This window comes from Artibeus jamaicensis, unplaced genomic scaffold, assembly GCF_021234435.1.
Source record: "Artibeus jamaicensis isolate MK-2021 breed Jamaican fruit bat unplaced genomic scaffold, CSHL_Jam_final scaffold_854, whole genome shotgun sequence".
NCBI lineage: Eukaryota > Metazoa > Chordata > Mammalia > Chiroptera > Phyllostomidae > Artibeus > Artibeus jamaicensis.
The window spans coordinates 437,520-457,758 of NW_026522058.1; the positions used below are offsets into that span (position 1 = coordinate 437,520).

Consider the following 20,239-nt stretch of genomic DNA (forward strand, 5'->3'; position numbering starts at 1 on the left):
CAATCCAGTATCTGGTGTCCCAGTCACACTGAGTCAGCCCTTGTCCCTCTCATTCTGCAAGTGCCCCAAGCACAGTTCTGCCTCTCAGAACAGAAGCGGCTCAGAAGGGGGCTGCCTCCTGAGGTCCTAGACCAGGGTGGGAAATTCTGCCTGGGGCAGACACCAGAGTAAGACTACATCCCATGTCCCTAACCCCAACTCCACCAAAAGCATGGTTTTCTCTCTCCCCAACTTCTTCCAGACCAGCAATGTCCCAGGGCTGAAACTGTTCCAGCTCACCCTCTCTTGAGTTCCAATCATTCCTTGATCTAGGTTTGGTAATTCTTCCCTCTCTTATTGGCACTTTAATGCTTTTAAGAAATATTAAGATTTTTAAAATATATATTAACTGTAGCTTTTTAGTTGTCTTCAGAGGGAGAGTTGGTCTGAATGACCTAGTCTGTCATACTATAACCTGAAATCATGTCTATTTCTCATTGTAACACAAAAGTCTTGCCTTAATTTGCAAGAACATCACAAGTGAACCCATTACACTCCTCCTATTTCTTTTTTTTTTTTAATATGGAGCACTTCACAAATTTGTGTGTCATCCTTGCACAGGGGCCATGCTAATCTTCTCCGTATGATTCCAGTTTTAGTATATGTGCTGCTGAAGTGAGCACTCCTCCTATTTCTTTGTAGCCATAATTCACAAAGACCCTGGAGTGAATTCACATCTTATAATTGCTAGGTAACTAAACTTATTATAGCTAGCTTTAAGTACATAGAAAGCTACTTTTTTTGAGAATTCCAACTTTAATTGGCCTAACCAGCACACTGAGCCTAAGGTCTTCAGCACTAATTTTCCGTGAAAAGTTTAGCAATAAAGATGAATGGATAAAGTAAATGTCTTGATAAAATGACTCAATGATTAAATAGGAAAATAAGATTTTAAAAAGACAATACCATTTACGGGATGTAGGGCTTCATTTTGTATCAGTGCTAAAGGGGATGATGTTATTTCCTCTTCCTTTTGCTGGCTTTTAAAATCATCATCTATGGAGACTGTAAGCCCTGAGAACTTCCATTCAGTGTAGCTCACCTGCTTCAAAATATAAACAACAAATAAAATTACACGTAATTATGGTGTACAAGTATAATAATTTAATAAAATTAATAATAACATAAAACTACATGTGAATATATAATTAATATAAACTAGTATAACATACTGATGTAATATATAATTATATGAGCATATAGTACAATCTCATACATACATACTTCTAGGTGCTACATAATAACTTTAATCCAATTTCCTATGAAGAAAAAGCAGTATCAAGTGTGTAGTAGGTGTTCAATAAATACTTGTTCTTTAGTTTATTTTGATTACAGTTGAAGTGGACAGGTTAAACCTGTGGCATTAAAGTTCTAAGGATAAATTGCATATTACACAATTTCTTGAATTAAATTACATTGAAATGAACAGTCCAGAGGTTTATTTAAATACCTGTGTTTGTGGAAACACAAGAAAGCCATGTGGCCACAGAAAGCCATGATTATTGCTTATCTTCTGTGTCTACTTCTGTTTCTTCTTTTGAGTAAATATTTGGGGATACTACAACCTGCATTTTAGTTCCTCGGGATTTCTAAGGCCTTACCTGTAGTGTATTTCCATTTAAGATGTTACGACTGAGATACTCCATCCTGTTTCTTCCTTGGAGATCTGTTCTTCTGCCATGTTTTCTTCTCGAGTAGCCTGCAACCTGGTGTTCCCTTTCCTTTCTTTCTCCCACATGAGGAGGTTTTCTCTTAGCTGGATACTGGCCAGCTTTAATGGGAATCTCGGCAGATACCACCTGGTCCTGCATACAAGGATTAGAGACAGCCTTGTAAGACGATAGTTTAACAGCCTGGATACTTCAGAAAGGAATTTGTAGGCTAACATTATACTTCACTTCTCTCCTGCCATAGAGCTGAGAGATGCCATCTCTCTCTTCTCCCCACAAACTGGGCCCCCCTCCCGGAGACTGGCTCCATCAAAAGCCTCACAGCATTATGAGGGATGCTGATTAAGTCTTCAGAACATGAGACTTTCACAGAAGGAACTTCTTTTCCTCCAGTTTTAATGCTGTTTCCTTCAAATATGTTCCACAGGATTGGGGAAGGTCTGCTACCTGGGTAGGAAAATAAGCCTTTTCCTCATCACATGAGATATCTAAACTCTTGTCCATGCCATTCTCCTCAGTCTGAGCTTCTGGTTTCAGGAAGTTTTCTGGGGGGAGGTAGCAAGACTTCCAATCCAGTTGTAGCTGAATCGATCCATTGGGTTTCCCCACAGGGTCAGTGAGGTTAAAATCACCTGAGAGACACACAGACATTAATAAGATCTAATCAAATAGGCAAATAAAATAGGCAAGTGAGCATTTATTAGCACCTTATCTATTCCCCTGTTTTTTAATTTCACCATATTTTGTTTGTAATTAAACCTTTGTCAAATAATCATGATGATAATACCTTCAGAATTAACATAGAATGGCCTTGCATACTTATATCCCCATAGAATATTTACTTATATTATTCCTTTAAAATGTTTGTAGGAAAAGATGTGTATCTCCAGGTTTCAGGAAGGATAGTCAAAGGATATATGGAGAGGAATAGCTTGCTTGTCATCAGTCACCCAGTCAATAAGCAAAATCACATTATTATTACTATTACCAATACTTGCTATGCCTTAGGCATACCAAGAAAACCATTATCTTCATTCAAGCAGTCCTAATTTCTAAAATAACAAAAGCCAGGGAAACTGAAGCAAATAGTTTTCCCCAAATGCCAGACTTTTGATTTGTAACCCTGATTAATATAACAGATGACTCACATTATCTCTCCTCTTTGGCAAAAGAGGAGTTGTGAGCAGAAGTGTCAGGGTTTTTTTTTTAAGCACTGAGATATTGTGATGAGAGAGGCCTCACACACTTCCTGGAACATCCAGATGCTTGTTAAACATGGTCGGTATACTGGCTGTCCCAGCCACATTTCCTAATGAGAGCATGGATACCTCTGCATCACCCTTCCAGAGAGTTTAGCCTTCCCAGTTGTACCTCACAACCCTGTGTTTGAAAATAAAGTAAGGTTGTAGGAAGTGAAGCTTCATCTTGAGGGGAAAAAATTTAAGAAATTTCCCTTAGTCATGGTATGGCATGGAAATCTTGCTAACTTGTGTCTAATGTAAAGGATGCAAGAGAATGATGGAGGAGTGTTAGGGACACAATTCATAATCTGATATCTAGTTGTGTACTAAGAAACAATAGGCTTTAAGTAAAGACAAACACTACATAATCTGAAAATGTTTGTTCAGAGATAAAGGTATAGACTTCAGGTTGGTGGGTCTACCCACTCGGGAATCTTGCTTCAGTTTTTGAAAAGAAGCAGAAGAAACCAATGTTTTTATGTGATTAGGGAGGTTCTCAGTCTGCTCTTTTGCTCTTGACAATATGCTAAAATCCTTTCAGCAGGTTTTAAGAAAGACTGTTCCAAGCAAGTAATCAAAGAAAAGTAGAATTAGGACAGAAAGACAATACTGGGCAGAGACCTTAAAAATGCAGCAATCCTGAACTCCCACCTTTAATGGATTTGTTTTGTGCAAGAGGCAGCAAGGGCACTTCAACTTTGCCAAGGTACGAGCCAGGCTCTGAGTCTTCATCATCAAAAACATAAATAGACAGGGCCTCCCGCCTCAGATACTGATCCAGGTCAGAGGTCACAAGCACTGGGAACTGAGCCTGATCTCTGAAGTAGGGATTGTTACTGGCTGGAATGATGGCAGTGTCATGATCAGAAAAGGTGAAAAAGCGGTACATGGCGTACGGACTGGGTTGGCTTCCCAGCCACCGACTCTGGAGGCCACAGCATCTGGTGATTTCCACCCGCAGCTCATTCTGATGCTTCCAAGTCTCCGATCTGGACTGGAGAGATGGGGGTCTTGGATAGAGGAAAAGGGCAGCCTGAAAAAGTTGTCGTAGGTGAAACCCAGCACCCTGATGAGCAAGAGCTATGACCTAGAGAACTGTTGAATCCTGCCTGGGTCACAGAGAAACCTAATGACTTTGCAACCTGCCTGGGAACTGGCTCTAGCAGATGGTTATCTGAGGGAGATGCTGGCACTCAGGCCTTATCTTGGAGAATGGAACAGAGAAGCTATTTTGTTCACAGCAGGGAGAGGTAGCTAACTTCAAGGGCATGGTTTTATTTCAAACTCAGACTTGACCAAGGAAAGAATCTGGGTTGGTTGCGATATGACAGTTTTTCTCTTTCATCCACATTCAGTGTGAGAACGGGAGAATGAGCAGTTCTTTATGAGCTGCGTGGCAGAGGCTCCTTTGAGTTGCATGGGCTCATCCTTTTTCTCACCTCATCCTCCTGGGCCCTCCAGGCTCCACACACATTGGCTGACAGGTAGGCCTGGGCTTTCTTTCGCTTATTGTATGCCTGTAGGCTGGATCTTATGGGGAAGTGCAGCCTCATCCAATATTCTAGCACCCCAAAGTCTTCTCCACCAGCTCCTGGGTAGCAGAAAGTATGAAAGGCATGGAGGATACAGATGGTGTGGTGAAGATCAATAATAAAGACAGAGGAAATGGGAAAGCACCAGAAAAGCAATCATAAACTTTGGGAAATACTGCATTAGTCCCAGGAGCTGTGGGAAGCCGACAGCACTTACCAGTAAGTGTGGCAGAGCCATGAACTCTCTCCACAGTCTCCAGCACCCTGTCAAAGTAAATCCATCCAGCTGCAAGGGTGTGGTGCTCACTGGCTAGCACCTGGTAAAGATCAAGCTGGGCTGAAGCCCCTTGGAGGTAGTGCAAGAAAAAGGAATCTGTCTCTACAACATACTGGGAGGTGAAGTCATAGAGGGGCTTTGGCCCCACAGCTAGTGGGGTACAGTGGGTTTCAAAGTCATAGAAGGAATAGGTGCAGAAGGTGGTAGGTTGAGGGTCTTCAGCCTGAGCCAGAGCAGCAGATGTCAGGAAGGCCTGATGGATGTGCAGCTCAAAAAGATTCTCAGTGTGATGCCGCAGAGGAATGTCCACTTTATCCTCATCTCTATGGGCTGGCAGTGTTTCCAGACATAGTGACATCTGTTGGGTACCATAAGCCACATCTTTGAGCTGTTCTAGAAGGGAAAGAAAACTGCCTTTCCATTAAAGGGCAGGGAGCTCTCTCAGAATAAAGGAAGGTGGACAGAAGGAGAATAGGAACCATGCTGGAAGTCCAAGTTGTGATTATTTAAGAAACCATGTGATTCAAAAGGAAAAGCAGCAGAATGACAACCAGGAGCTTTCAATTCTGATGGCTAAATAATCCAATGTCTCCTTTAGAGATATGGTTCAAAGTGAGTGATTGGAAGGTAAACACTAAGCTCAGGAAAACACCAGGGGCATGATTTCTTCTATAAATGATGTTTTGGCTTACAGCAAGGTCCTATGGATTAATTGGTAATTCCATCAGAGAAGCACTAGAAACAGAAAATATATTTCCAAAAGTTCGGGACACTGGCCATGGAAAGAATAGAATTTACAGTCACAGTGGCTATTACATTACATTGGACCCCACCAAGGAATGATTCCCCTTCTTCAGCCAGGTCAGTCACGAGAGTCTTCATTCTGTTAAGAATTTGGTTCTATTATAAAAAGGCCCCCCAAAATCGCTTTAACTTAAACAGCAATGGAGTTAAAACGTGGGGGAGGACACATTGGAAAGGGGTTGAAAATATTGGCAATGGAATGCAAAGATATGTGAGACAGTCTACCAGATCAGTGCATCCATCACCTCCCATGTTCAACCAATCAGAAACTTTGAGATCGGGGAGTATTTGAGTCTTTAGTGTGTTTATCGTGCAGTTCCCATTTAAAAAGTTAAAGTCATAAAATAAAAATATTTGGATACATTAGAATTTCTTCCTGTCCCAAATAAGTGGAATACAGAAATTGACACCAGTTTCTTAATGGATAAGATTAATGTAATTCAATAAAATAAAATTTTAAATTTCACACTACATGACAGAGGGTTAACAATCTTAGCATATAAAGAAATTCTACAAATCAATAAAATATTATTAAGAAACAGATAAAGGACAGAAACAGGAAATTCTCAAAAGAAAAATACAATAAAAATAATGTAAAAATGTTTTTAAAAATTTTTAAAGAAATAATACAAATAACTGGCAAACATATGAAAAACTCGTCAGCCTTACCAATAATGAAAGAACTATAAAGTTAAAGCAAATGAATCTTCAGGAGTAGATAAGGGTATTTATCCTGACCTGTCCCAGGAGAAAGACCCTGAATCTGAAAGACATGAGAATTTTAATCCAAGGCAGGATTTCCTTCATTATATGACAGTGACTTTGTAACTGACCCCGGCATGGATAAATCATGCCCCAGAAAGTCCCACCTCCCTTTACTCTAGTTCCAGCCCCACTAAGTAATCTGCTCATGGGCTCTGCATGCCAGGGAGAGGACAGGGCTGCCCTGAACAGTGATTCCAAATATGCTCATGGCGTCAGTGAAACAGCCACTGTCCCTTAGACAGCAAATGAACATTCTGGCTTCGGTATCAGCCTGCAATGAGTTTTGCTTAGTCAGGTCTCTCACCACTGGATATAATAACAAAACCAATTTTCTTGACATGGGAGACTGAGACCAGAATCCTGGTCAGTAGTGACTGTACTGAATACAGGAAGTTCCACATTATGAGATTTGCCTAAGTGCCAGCCTGCTGCCCTGTTATGCCGACATCCTCAAGTTACAACAACAAGTTTAGAGGCTTTAGCTTTAGAGGCTTTCAGAGAGAAATCATATGAAAGGATGAGTGATGAAGCTCTGTATCTCCCAAGAACTGCTACATAGGCCTGGAGTGAGAGAACAGTTTTTGTGTGTGTGGGGTTTTTTTTTTAAAATTTTATTCATTTATCTTTGAGGGGAAGGGAAGGAGAGAGGGAGAGAAACATCAATGTGTGGTTGCCTCTCATGTGTCCCCCACTGGGAACTGGCCTGCAACCCAGGCATGGGCCCCGACTGGGAATCGAACCCTGATCCTCTGGTTCACAGGCCCAAGCTCATTCCACTGAGCTACACCAGCCAGGGCAGAGAACAGCCTTGACAGAGGTAGTGTCTATGCCTCCCTGAGGGTCAGCGGTGATCTGCTCTCATTCTCAAAATGGATTCAGCAATTGCTGGGTCCTGCGGAATCTCTCCAGAGAAATCAGAAAGAGGTTGATGTGATGGAGCAAAAGAAGCTGCTAACCACATATTAAAACAACGAAGACAGTAGGATAAAGAACAGGAGGAGTAAGTTATATGTCAAGGACTTAAGAAGTGGCCTTCCAGACAGATACACAGAGGCGAGCACAGACATTAGCAGTGTGACAGATTCCAGGGTAAGGAAAACAAAATACTAAGACTTGCCAGTGAGTGGGAGGCCATGGCTTCTTAAAATACCTTCCAGCTGCTTGATACGATGGTTCTTGAGGTCTAGGAGTTGATTCAACCTCCCCAGTTTTTCTTTGTGATCTTTGTTGTCGTTATCGGCTTTTGTCATCATTGCCTCCAGTTCTTCCTGAAATGAAATAATAATGTCTGAAATTTTCTGTCTCAGAAAATTTGGCCCAGAACTAAAGAGTCTAGATAAAAGCTGGTACTTGTGGGGTAGAGGAGATTCCAGTGTCTCCTTAGCAGAGGAAATTCATCTATTAGGAAAAATTTGGATAGCTCACAGACCTCTCCAGGACCGGTAGTGCTATTAGTGCCATAGGGTAGCATTTTTCTGGAACTGTCAAAATTTAAAACCAGGAGGTTCACACCTACCACTTTCATGAGCTAGCTCCTTCACTGGCTTCTGTTGCCATGTGTCATAGGCATGTATGAGACCTCAAGTTTTTCAAAGGACAGCACTTTCTGTGTCTGCATGGGACAACGCATCACCTTGCATCAGCCCTGGAAACTCAGGTCTTGCTTCGTCCCCAGTCTGTAAGTGGTTCCCATGTGCCTATTTATCTATCCCCGTCCTGCACCATCTTTTCTTGCACCTGATAACACACGTTGATTTTGTGCTGCAGAATAAGCATTTCTCTGGTCTTTTCTAGTTCCAGTGTGGTTTCTGCATGTGATACTTGCAATTCACTTAACATCTGGGACAGTTTCTTTTCTTCTCGGTTTTTTGGTTCACAGAGCTATAGAGGAAAACAATGGTAGATGGGAACATAAATATAATAGGTACAACAATAACTATTCTCCATAAAGCAGTTGTTGGTAATAGTAAAATATTAGCAGCAGAATCTATTCCGAGATGTAAAAGAGGACTTGTGTTAAATTCACAAGTGCTCTCTCTCCTAGTTCCTCACGCTTAGTAGCAGCAGTGAGGAAGGTATATGGTCTCTAATGGCTGTTTGCTCTTCAGCAGCTGATTTCAAGTCCTCATCTGGAAAATATTAAAGACATTTAAGCTGTAAAGTGTAAGGAAAAATGTGTGGGGTTCATGAAGCTATCTTCATTTTCAATCTTCTCATATTCTTCTAAATACTGTCCTCAATCAGGACAAAATATTACTCAGTTAGTGTTTGATCCCTTTATCTTTTCTAGGGATATTTTCCAGAGATCTCTCTGTAGAGGGGGCCTGCTTGATTTAAAATGCACATACCTCTGTCTGAGTGGCCTCTTGGAATGGAGCTGGATATGTGGCTGGTTCGGATGGCCTGTCAGGAGATTGGGAAATTGTGTCTTTGTTTTGGAGGCTCTCTACTTCCTGTTTATGTTTCTGAAGCAGGTTGGTGACTTCAAGCTTCAGATCCTCGTTTTGAGCTGGAGGAAATGTAATCCAGAAAGTGAAACTCTGTAGTTATCAGTAACCGTGGTTAAAGCTGGACCGGTATAAATAAAATGTTCCCTCTAATGTTTAATTTATTTGATAAATTTACCCTCAGAGAAGCAGTTCTCTTCTAATTCTACAAAGGAGTTCTAGCTTATTAACCCGGGAAGCAGAGTTGACCTTTGGGCTCCAAAAACAAAACAAAAACACCTGCAGAACTGTAGCATGTAAGGGAGAACAGACAAAATCAGAACCACTTGACTGACTGCAACAGTCCAAACTTTTCTGACAGCACCATCCAAACCAGTACTGCAACAACTTCTCTCCAAATCCATTCTGAGTTCTGTGCTATTGAGTCTTTGTGGCACCCACTCCACACCCTCCCAAATCTGGAGAAAGAGTGAGTATTCAGGCATCTGTGTGTATGTGGGTGTGTGCTTTAGGGAAGAAAGGTCTTCATTGTTTAGTGTGATCATTCCATTATCATGCATTAAACAAGGAGTTAGATTAGATTACTCTAAAGTCTTTACAAGGCTTCACTTGTACTTCATACCCACTACAAATCTTCAACATGTTCTCCTAGCTTTATCCTTTTATGGTTCCTGTCTCTATTTTTCAATTATTTTTATTTTTTTTTAATATTTTATTTATTTCTCTTTAGAGGGGAAGGGAAGGAGAGAAATATCAATGTATGGTTGCCTCTCGTGAGTCTCCTGCTGGGAACTGGCCTGCAACCCAGGCATGTGCCCTAACTGGGAATCGAACCGCAACCGTGTGATTCGCAGGCCCTCGGTCAATCCACTGAGCTACACCAGCCAGGGCTATTTTTATTTTTTTTAATCACAGTTTACATTCAATATTATTTTGTACTGGTTTCAGGTGTACAGCATAATGGTTAGACAATCATATACTTTACAAAGTGATCCCCTTGGCATTTCCGGTAACCAAATGGCACCATATATAGTTATTACAGTATTATTGGCTAATTCCCTATGATGTACTTTAAATCCCCATCACTGTCTCTATTTTTTGATGCCATAGTTCTCTTCCTTCACTCTCCTACGTGAATATACTAGAATATGATGAAATAGAAGTTTGATAAGACTAACTATCAAGGTATAGGCTAGCAAAAAGAAGTGAAGCAAAAGTCTTTTTGATAGTATTTCAAAATCATTGGGTCTTTTTTTCAAACTTTATGTTTGTTTCCCTTTTAAGAGATTCTGATATATGCATGCTGCAGTAACAAGTATGTGCTACATCTCCATGGCTTACCACAACAAAATTAAAGTGTGTGCTCCAGAAGTCCAGTATGGATCAAGAGGTTCTTTTCCATGTGAGTTTTGGGATTAATCAGCTTTGGTTTTTTGGCTCTAATATTTTGACATGTGGCCTCTGATGCAGCTTATACAAACTAAGCAACTAAAACAACTCAGCCAAGAGGACAGGATGCCGAGCCACTACCCTGCCTGCCAATTGCCTCCTCAGCCAGGAAACACAGAACGTGCTGTTCTCAGTGCGGTAAGCCCCTAAAAATCTCTGGCATGGCTATCTACTGTGATCCAAGAGTTAGGATAGGGGAAATGGTAGTGGTAACAAAGAGCAGTAATTTGTTTCTCAATTTCAGGTATCAGATGCTTAAAAAAAAGGCTGTCATCACCTCTAAAATGATTAATAAGAATAAAAGGCAGGGAACTTCATTTTTCATACTTTCAATAAAGTAAATGTTTAAAAACATAGTAAATTAACAATTGGCATTCTTTCAAAATAGGAAGTCCTTATGTAGAAACGAGTGTGCATTTGAGGTAGGAAATCATGCTTTCTAGATTGTAAACTTGATCTGGTTGCTGGTGTGCGGATTTTAGTTATCCATGACCAAGTGGGGGACTGGAGAAATGCTGGTCCACATTCCCTTCTCCCACACCAAATGTAGGGGATGCCTCATTAGAGACAGCTCTTCAAGACCCAACCTACCTTTCTCTCTGGACAGCTGAAGTAAGACTTTTCTCTTCTCCTCCAGCTCAGCATCCAGCTGATCCTGCAACTGAGAGACTTTCTGCTGTAGCTGTTCTCCTACAAGCTCATTGCTCCACTGTGGCTGATTACTGCTGTCCAGCATGCTGACCACAGGAAGCATGTAAGGAGGGAGGCAGTCTTGTCAGATGGACACTCAAAGGTGTTTGATAAAATGCCTTTATTATACAGTTTCTGCATCTCCTGGGCCTAGTTCATCATTCATTCCCCTACATGTTTTTCTGCCCCTCCTTTAACAGTCATTTACCAACTGCCTTGGAATTTTGGGGTCCTATTGAGTTCTTTAGTATCACTTCTATTTAGGTCTCAAATATCCCACTGTACAAACATCCAAATCATATCTATTTCCCATATTTATTTCTCCAGCCTGGTGGCTTTCTTCAATCAGGGAACTGTGTACCAAGACATTCTCAGGTCTGCTAGGTTAGACATGGGGAATGAAATGTTCCTCTTTTCCTTACTTCATTCCTCCACCTACCATCACCAATGGCTGGTTTAGAGAATACTCGCCTTTGAACTACATTCTGGATTACTACACTAAAGGGCAGGAAGCAAAAGTTTCAACTTTTCAGTGGCTGTACCCTGCACACAGTATCAGGGCAGACCCATTTTGAGAGTAAAACACGCAAAGGCAGCCCTTGATTGTTCACACAAGTGAAGTGATATTGGTAATGAAACTATTATTACTGCTTATATCTTTTTTCTTCATCATTTTAAGAAATATGGTTTAAAAACAATTTGCTTAGGCTAACATCAAGATTTCTTGGCACATCTGGGTCATACATTACATGATGATCCAAGAAGATAATATTCTGAATGACAGAGGCAAGAGGGCAATAATAGTGTTTGTAACAGAGAAGCTTCAACATGGATAACCCCAAGACTAATTCATTTCATTGAGTTGAAAAACATCAGCTGCTTCTAGGATGCTCCCATACAACCTCCCCAATCTGCCCTCTGCTGCCTTCAACCGAGTAAGAAGGGACATTCAATTTTTTAAAAATTCTGGGTATTTTTAATTTCAAAGTTAATACATGAATATATGTATGTTACAAAAACTAAAATGATGTGGAAGTATGTAAAATAAAAATAAAGGTGCCTCTTTACCCTACACTAATGCTTTTAAGTCAGAGTTAATAAATTCTGTTGCAACTTCATTTAACAACAGGCTTCCAACAGCTTCATCGTGTTTTATTGTGGGGACACAACATGCTTTATTTAGTCAACCTCTACCAAAAAAATTGGATATTAATTACTTTTTACTGTTAACTAACAATGCAGTAATTAACATTCTCAATTTATAATATCTTTGCATATATATAATAAGATTTCTTTAGTTTTGATTCCAAAAAATGGAATTGCTGGCACAAAAGATATACAAAGGTTTGACATTTTGATAGATAGTGTAAAATTCTCTTCCAAAAAGACTGTGCCAATTTATATTCTATATAACAGTGTTGAATAGCGATTTCCTCACATCCTTATCAACAATATATATTATTTTTAAAAATGGAAAGGTACTTTTATATAATCACCCTTTATAACAAACAGTTCTCTGGGATGCAAACTTGGTACTCACTTTTCTAAGAGTTTGTCATAATTGTCATTGAGCAATTTTCGTTCTTTTTCCAAATCTTCAACTCTTTCCTGAAACTAAGAATGATAACAGATTGACTGAGATAAAATTTAAAAATCTATGCCTTGCACAAGATTTCCCTTTTCTGTTGCAGGATAGGGCTTGGGTGGGGAGTTTTCTACATCCATCTCCCATGTCTGTGAGGAGTCACTCAACTTGAAAGACTTCAACCAATTAAAGGTGGGGTAGAAACTTTTCTTGGAATCAGTGAGGATTCTTAGAAGTAAATTATCATGGTGTATGAGTTTCTAGTGTTAGGGAAGCAGAAAAATACCAAAAAAGAGCAAAGACTTTGGAGAACAGATGTAAGTATAAATCCTAGTTTTTCTCGTAATAGTATAATCTTGAGCAAATTACTTAACCACTTCGAGCCTCATTTTTTCTTGCAACAAAATACCCATAGTGTTGCTAAGATATACTTTTTAACAACCCTAAAATTAGAAAGTAACTTACAATTGATGGAATATTTTAATTAATATTATTTACCTCCGTCAGCGTTATCTGCAGAATGGACACATCCTCCAACTGGCTCTTCAAGCTCACAGCCTTCTTTCTCTCCTCCTTCAGCTCTGCCCTGAGTTCATTCACTTGGCTGAGGAGGGCCTCATGGGCTGCACTCTGTAATCCCTGTTTCTGGGGCAAAAGGAAATTGCTCTGGGAATAGTCACATCACTCACCGAGAGTGGACTCAAGATACCAGCCACCCTTGCATTAGCTAGTGAATGTTACAAAGAATGGCCTTGATTAATAGTAAGTTGCATTTGCATTGTAAATTGACCTTGTTTTTCACCCTAGAATTTCTCAGAAAGTATTGCTTTCCTGTTAGTAAGCATGTCCCACTCTGAGAAACTCTAATTTGTAATTGGAGTCTCAATTTTCCCAAGGTTCAAATTAAACCCTGGCTCTAGGGGAAGTACCACCTCTCACAGATGCCTTTACTTTCTAAGCTATTTGAGTGCTTTTTATGATGACATCCTCCTCCCTTTACACCCAGCAAAATGACATGTTACTGGTAGGAGTTAAGTGGCATTTTTGTGGTGGACACCTATGGTGAAGAACTATAGTGACTGAACTCTGCCATAGCAACTCTTAATCATGGACATTCATCCAGCTTCACCAGCACCCCACTCACAGGGGTGAATAGGGCCAAATATTTAACAACACCAGAGAAGATCTGCAATGACATCATTATGTCTCATCATCTCACACATGCTAGAAGAATGCTGTTAGGAATTTTTGAGCCAATGCTGTAATTCTCTCTAGCAATGGGTTGAAAAATACTATACTAAATATTTCACAACTCAGAACTAATATTTTAATTTTTATGAAAACAGTATAATAAATAGCTTCTGATAACAGTAGTAGTATCATTTGTCTTAATAGAAATTACATGACACAATAACTTTGATTTAGTTGGCTAAGTTCCGGTGTCACATTACATGAAGATGAACACGAATTTTGGGGATTTCATTACTCTAATTAATCAGAAAGAGAAATTTTTTATTAAGTACCTTTTGGAGCAGAGTTTCATATGTCTGAAAGAAAAAAATAAACATTACTCTATTGATATATCAACTTGATTACTACTTTGATGTTTATAACACAAATGTTTAAATATTTACTTTATTTATTTTTTATAATCCTCACCCAAAAATATGTTCATTGATTTTACAGAGAGAGTCAGGGAGAGAGAAAGAGAGAAAGATTGATGTGAGAGAAAAATATTGAACATTTGCCTCCCATATAGACCCTGACTGGGAATCAAACCCATAACTTTTGGGTATATGGGATGATATTCCAACCAACTAAGCAACCTGGCAAGGGCTAAATATTTATTTTAAAATACATTATTAATTAAAAATTCCCATAAATCAACTCAATCTGAATACCTACTTACTAATTAATTGCTGCTATTTCTTTGTGCCAGCTTGCCAGACAGTCTATGAATGTAATAGACCACACCATTTATCTTTTTAAAAAATGAAAAGTCTTTTATTCTAATTTGTCTTGCACTTGGTGGGTTATCCAAGGAAAATATTTATTTTCACACTAGGCACTATTATTAGCATGCTTCAGGACTCTTCCCAGTTTTAGAAATAGAAAAGAATAATAATAACAAAACTAACAACAGCTATTGGTTGAGCATGTTACTATGTGCTTCGTTATTTGTTACATTATGATCATTATAATTGTTTCACATATATTATCTCATTTAGTCCTTACAACAAATCTGAGAGGTAGGTAGTGTTGCCTAAACTTGAGAAATGAGAAACCCAAGCCTAGAGAGTAAAGTCACTTTGCTCAGACTCCAGGGTCTGTGCTATTGACCATCATATTTCACTGGGAAGGAATTAAGAGAATGCAAACTTGTTTTAGTACATGTGTATGAAAGCATGATTAGAAGGAAAATTGCTAAAGAAAAACAAATTATAAAACCTACATTTTAAAAAATTGTGGATTATTATTCACCATTAGGTCATTCTACTACTACCACGGACATAGGTAAGGACATTCAGTTTAGAATGGTTTTCTTCCTCTTTTCCTTTAATGCAAAGGAGGGATGCACAGATGTTATTAAAACCTAACCCCACAAATACAGGTACACCCTGCTTTTTGAAAGTTTTCATTCTGCCACTTAGCTCTTACGAAAGAGCTATTGTACACCTGTACCTGTTTTCACTAACTGACAGAAATCCGAAGAGGATTTTTACTTTTACAAAGAAAGGTGAAAAGCAAAAATGGCATTCAGTGTTTATTTTGGATGAGCCTTCGCAGAAGCAGCACACGCTGGAGCACAGCGGCAGGAGCAGTATGGCCAGGCTCCTTCCCCAGCACGATGCTTGGCATCTCAGCATCCAGCTGCCAGAGCTTGAACCGTGTCTGTGAGCATCTGTACTTTACCTTGATTTATTTTATGCTTCCACCAGCGAGATGTGTCCTAAAGTATCAGAAAGGCCTGAGGGAGCTCATCAGGGTGTTACACAGCATGAAACTGGGTGTAATTAAAACATTTCCATGGTGGTGAATAAAATAAAGATACTGTGGGTGCTTTGAACGTGCCTGCACCCACCATTCATACTATTTACAGGCAGAGAGGAAGAATCTTGAAAGCTGCACAAGTTACTATTTGCTTTGCCAGTAACAAAGTGGTCTTTTAGTCAGCATCCAGTTAGAGATAAAACGGGAACACTATTGCTTGAATGGACTGATAGGTGTGTAAAATGTGGTGTATATCATATCATTCTTGCATTTACATGTTAGTGTTACTTTATTTTACTTTATTTGTGTACAAGGTGCCAATATTTATTTGAAGGGCACAAATCTGAGAAAGCAACAATGAGTAGTGTATAGATTCAACATACAGATGCCTTGTATTAGCACAATTCATCTTGGATTTCAGGGACTATACTAATGCAAGATGGGATGTTACTGCTATTGGGTATGATGTGGTAGGTTATTTTGGGGGTCTTGGAACTCTCACAAACTTTTCTATATAAATTTATGGTAATTGCCTCTTTGCTTTAGGCCATTTCAGCTTATAGAAGCCTTATAAGAACGCTCTACTCTCAGATAGCTGGAGAACCTATACAGCTATTTATCCATACAATTTTAAATTATCTTCCCTCCCATATTTCCACATCCTTTAAATGCTACCAAAATTAACCAAATCAAAAGAATACAAACATATGTCTGCATCATTCTCGACATAGGTTTGGAGGCTGGCCTTGTAAAGATGCTTTTCATCTCCATCAGAACAGACATACCAGGGCAGTCCTACCTGCTGTCACTCTCAATCGATGACACCACCATCATCTAATCACCCATGCCAGAGATCCAGGCATCACATTTCATTTCTCCTCCTGCCTCATCCACTCCCCTTGGGTGACAAACTCCATTATTCTTTTTCCCGGACTTCTCCCAACACAATCCTTTTTCTGCAAGCCTCTCTCACCACCTTGGTTGGGACCCTTTTCTTTTCCTCCTTGGGCCATTGCACTCCCGTTTTACCTGATTTCTTCACCTCCCATCTTAATACCAGCCAGCCTATCATTCACGGTGCTATCAAATTATCTTTCCCTGTAGTTCTGTAATTTTTGAGAAGTTGAAAATTTCAGGACAGTATAAAGATTATAAAAACAATCATCTATAATCTTACTGCCCAGAATTAATAATTATTAGTGCTTTATAGTAGTTTTTCAAAGGTATTATTTTTCTATTTTTCGAAAATATTGTTTCTTTATTAAAATACATTTCAAGGATATCTCAGACATTATAAAAAAAGGTAAAGTGATTTCTTTGGAGAAAAACATTGGTCATGTTATCAACTTGCTTAAAACCTCTCTGCAGCTTTCCAAAGTCTACATTCCTGATAAAGCCTCTGAGAACCGGTGCCTGACATTTCTCGCCTCCGTGCCTTGGCCTACGCTTCTCCTGCTCTGGAAAGCCCTTCCCTCTCTTGCACAGTCAGTAACACCTGCTAATCTTTCAGTATGCCAGTATTCAACTCACGAATATACACCTTTATGAATCCTTTTCAGATCCTGCACCCCATCTTCTGATAAGTCTGACTACTCTTTCTTTTGTGTCTCCCCCATCCCCTGGATGTGGGTAATTATACTCATTTACTTCTTGTTCTCTGGCTCCTGTAAGTTTCTTGAAGGCAGGAGGTATCATTTATCTTTGTAATCTTTGTATCCCAGTACTCTGCACAGTTCCTGGTACTCAGTAAATATTTTTTTCAATTAAAGAATGGTGCCAATCTCTTAGACCCTCAATACCCTACTTCCACCATTCAGATAGGAGTTTCTATTGCATGGCAATGAGAAAAGAGCATAAAGCGATAGTGCTAGATAAGCCTGGACTCAAAGTCTGTTCTGTCCCTTACTTACCATCTACATGACTCGAGCAAGTTACTTAACTTCTTTTAGGCTCAGTTCCTTCACCTGTTAAATGTATTTACCTTGAGGGTTGCCAGGCTTAAATGAGATTATGCCTATAAGTATCTAGTATCGAGTCCAGCATATAGAGTACTCAGTTAAAGCTGCTCTTCTCTTCCTCTGTCTCTGCTCTTGGCTTCCTAACTTAATTACATTCTGCTTGCAGCTCTTGGCTGCAACCTTAACCCTGACACAAATTAACACCATTGAATTACACCTTATGGGGTAGGGCTTGAGCCTTCTTTGTAATAGAGAGATAATGGGAAGTAGTGGAAAAAGAATGGACTCTGAGTTGCAAGGCTTGGATTCATTGAGTATCACCTATAAGTTTTGTGACCTTAGATGAGTGACTTGGTTTCTCTTAGTTGTGGTCTCCTGTGTATGAAATGGAGACAACGATATTCATCTCTCTTTCTCTCTCCCTCTTTTAACCCTCAGCCAAGGATATGTATTTTTTAAAATTGATTTTAGAGAGAGAGGAATGGAGAGAGAGAGAGAGAAACATCTATCGGTTGCCTCCGTTACACACCACAGCTGGGGATGAATCCAAAACTCAGGCATGTGCCCTGACCCGTAACCAAACCCTTGACCTTTTGGCGTACAGGATGATGCTCCAACCGACTGAGCCACCTGGCCGGGACAATACTCACCATTTAACTAACTGTTTTTCCCCCAAAAAAGCAGAGATGATGATGGCAACTCACCTTCTGAACTTCCGTTAATTGTGCTTTTGTTGCTACCAATGTGATATTCCTTTCATGTAAGAGCTTCTTAAGCCGAATCAGCTCTATGTTCTCCTTGATGGAAGTCCTAGAGAAAGAAGACAGTGCTAAGCTATTCTGTGTGAGAATTGACAAAATTAAGCGTCTTTCCCCCTGATTTTGCACCAGTAAGAATCTCTTCCTCTTGCTTTGTGTCTGCCTATCTCCCCCACAATGCACCAGAAATAGGAAGTGTGTACACACTCCTGTAATAATCTCCTTTCTCTCATTTCCCCTCACACCAGTTGAGACTTGAGAGACCACCAACCTTAAATTTCATGTTCTGAGAAAACATAACAGCTGTTTTTAAAAATTATGGTGCTCACAGTTTTCCATTAACTTTGCAAAGAGCTACCAAGTCTGAGCTGTGTTTCCTTGGAGAAACCAAAAAAGTGTGTCTATGAATGGGAGACACAAGGGAAGATGATACTTTCTGAACCTAGGAGATCATGTTTTCTTGACCGTTTGGAAAGTATTGGGAGGATTTGGGCTCACTAAACTCTATCTCAGTGATTTACAGTTCTGGCTGCTTATTAGAATCATTTGGAAAAATCTTTAAAATTACACTGCCTATAGTCAGGAGTCCCCAACTCCCTCCTTTCCATCAGCAGAGGGAGACACATTACTGCCTGAGCTCCGCCTCCTGTCTCCTCCTAACACTTACCCCGGTCTGTGGAAAAGTTGTCTTCTACGAAACTGGTCCCTGGTATCAAAAAGGTCAGGGACCACTGCTAATCCACCCCCAAATAACTGAGAGGAAGTCTGTGAGGTGGGGCCCGGGCACCTGTGGTTTTAAAAAGTCTCCAGTTGAAAACTCATGGCCACATGAAAACCTGCACATAGATGTTTGTGGCCATTTTATTTATAATTGCCCAAAACTTGGAAACAACCAACTTGTACTTCAGAAAGTGAATGGGTAAATAAATTGTGATACATCCAGACAATGGAGCATTACTTGGTGCTTAAGAGAAATGAATTATTAACCAATGTCACCCCAATAAATGTAATGAAAATAATAATAAAAATAAAGAAATGAGCTATCAAGCCATGAAAAGACATGGAGGAAACTTAAATGCATATTGCTAAATGGAAGGAGCCAATCTGAAAATGCTACATACTATATGTTTCCAACTACGTGACATTCTGACAATGACAAAATCATAGACAGTAAAAAGATCTGTGGTGCCAGGTATAAGGTGGTAGGAAGGAATGAACAAGCAGAGCACAAAGGGTTTTTAGGGCAGTGAAACTACTCCATATAATACTATAATGGCAGATACATGTCATTATGCATATGTTCCAAAGAATGTACAACATGAAGAGGGAACCCTAAGGTAAACTATGGCCTTTGGGTGATAGTGATATGTCAGAGTAAGTTTATCCATCATGTCAAATGTACCACTCTGGTGTGGATGTTGGCAGTCGGGGAGGCTGTGTGGAGGTGACAGGGGTGTTAATGGGAAATATCTGCACTTCTTGCTCAAATAAAGTCTAGCTCTGGCTGGTGTGGTTCAGTGGATTGAGCACTGGCCTGCGAACCAATGGGTCCGGGGTTCCATTTCCAACCAGAACAGAAGCCTGGGTTGTGAGCCAGGTCCCCAGTAGGGGGCCCATGAGAGGAAACCACATATTAATGGTTCTCTCCCTCTCTCCCTCCCTTCCCCTCTCTCTAATATAATAAATAAATAAAATCTTAAAAAAAAAAGAATATCTTGCTTTTTCAGTTCATTATGGCTTGAGGCATGGAAGACCACACACTCTTACCGAAGCTCTGTGGCTTTCTCAGCACACTCCAAAGAGCCTCTTTGTTCAAAATCTTCATCTTTGGACCATATTTTCTCAGGAGATTTGGGTGGTTCTTCCACTTGCATAGCATTGCTGGTCATAATGTGGGCACTGTTGGGCATGCATAAACCAATGAGTTTAGTCATAATTATGACTTTGCTGAAATAAATTATACTTTTAGAATTAGGAACATTAAACACAAATAGAAGAAATAGAATTTGCTGTACAGAGAATGAGAATTAGGC

General features: G+C 39.8%; 1 protein-coding gene and 1 non-coding gene across 2 annotated transcripts in view; both read right to left on the reverse strand.

Annotated features, from left to right (window-relative positions):
• RPGRIP1 (RPGR interacting protein 1) overlaps nt 1-20,239 on the reverse strand; it is a 67,688-nt gene that overhangs the window by 26,999 nt on the left and 20,450 nt on the right. The window contains exons 5-19 of the mRNA XM_053660772.1: nt 19,974-20,105; nt 18,153-18,258; nt 14,023-14,046; nt 12,998-13,144; nt 12,455-12,528; nt 10,816-10,961; nt 8,677-8,837; nt 8,066-8,209; nt 7,479-7,596; nt 4,700-5,152; nt 4,390-4,541; nt 3,602-3,944; nt 2,157-2,341; nt 1,641-1,844; nt 946-1,084 (exon numbers count right to left, since the gene is read on the reverse strand). Coding sequence (XP_053516747.1) covers nt 946-1,084; nt 1,641-1,844; nt 2,157-2,341; nt 3,602-3,944; nt 4,390-4,541; nt 4,700-5,152; nt 7,479-7,596; nt 8,066-8,209; nt 8,677-8,837; nt 10,816-10,961; nt 12,455-12,528; nt 12,998-13,144; nt 14,023-14,046; nt 18,153-18,258; nt 19,974-20,105 — 2,528 coding nt within the window. The remainder of the gene's footprint in view (nt 1-945; nt 1,085-1,640; nt 1,845-2,156; nt 2,342-3,601; nt 3,945-4,389; nt 4,542-4,699; nt 5,153-7,478; nt 7,597-8,065; nt 8,210-8,676; nt 8,838-10,815; nt 10,962-12,454; nt 12,529-12,997; nt 13,145-14,022; nt 14,047-18,152; nt 18,259-19,973; nt 20,106-20,239) is intronic.
• On the reverse strand, nt 556-662 carry LOC119054273 (U6 spliceosomal RNA). Its single transcript, XR_005083486.2, has one exon. It is a non-coding gene; the product is annotated as a U6 spliceosomal RNA (small nuclear RNA).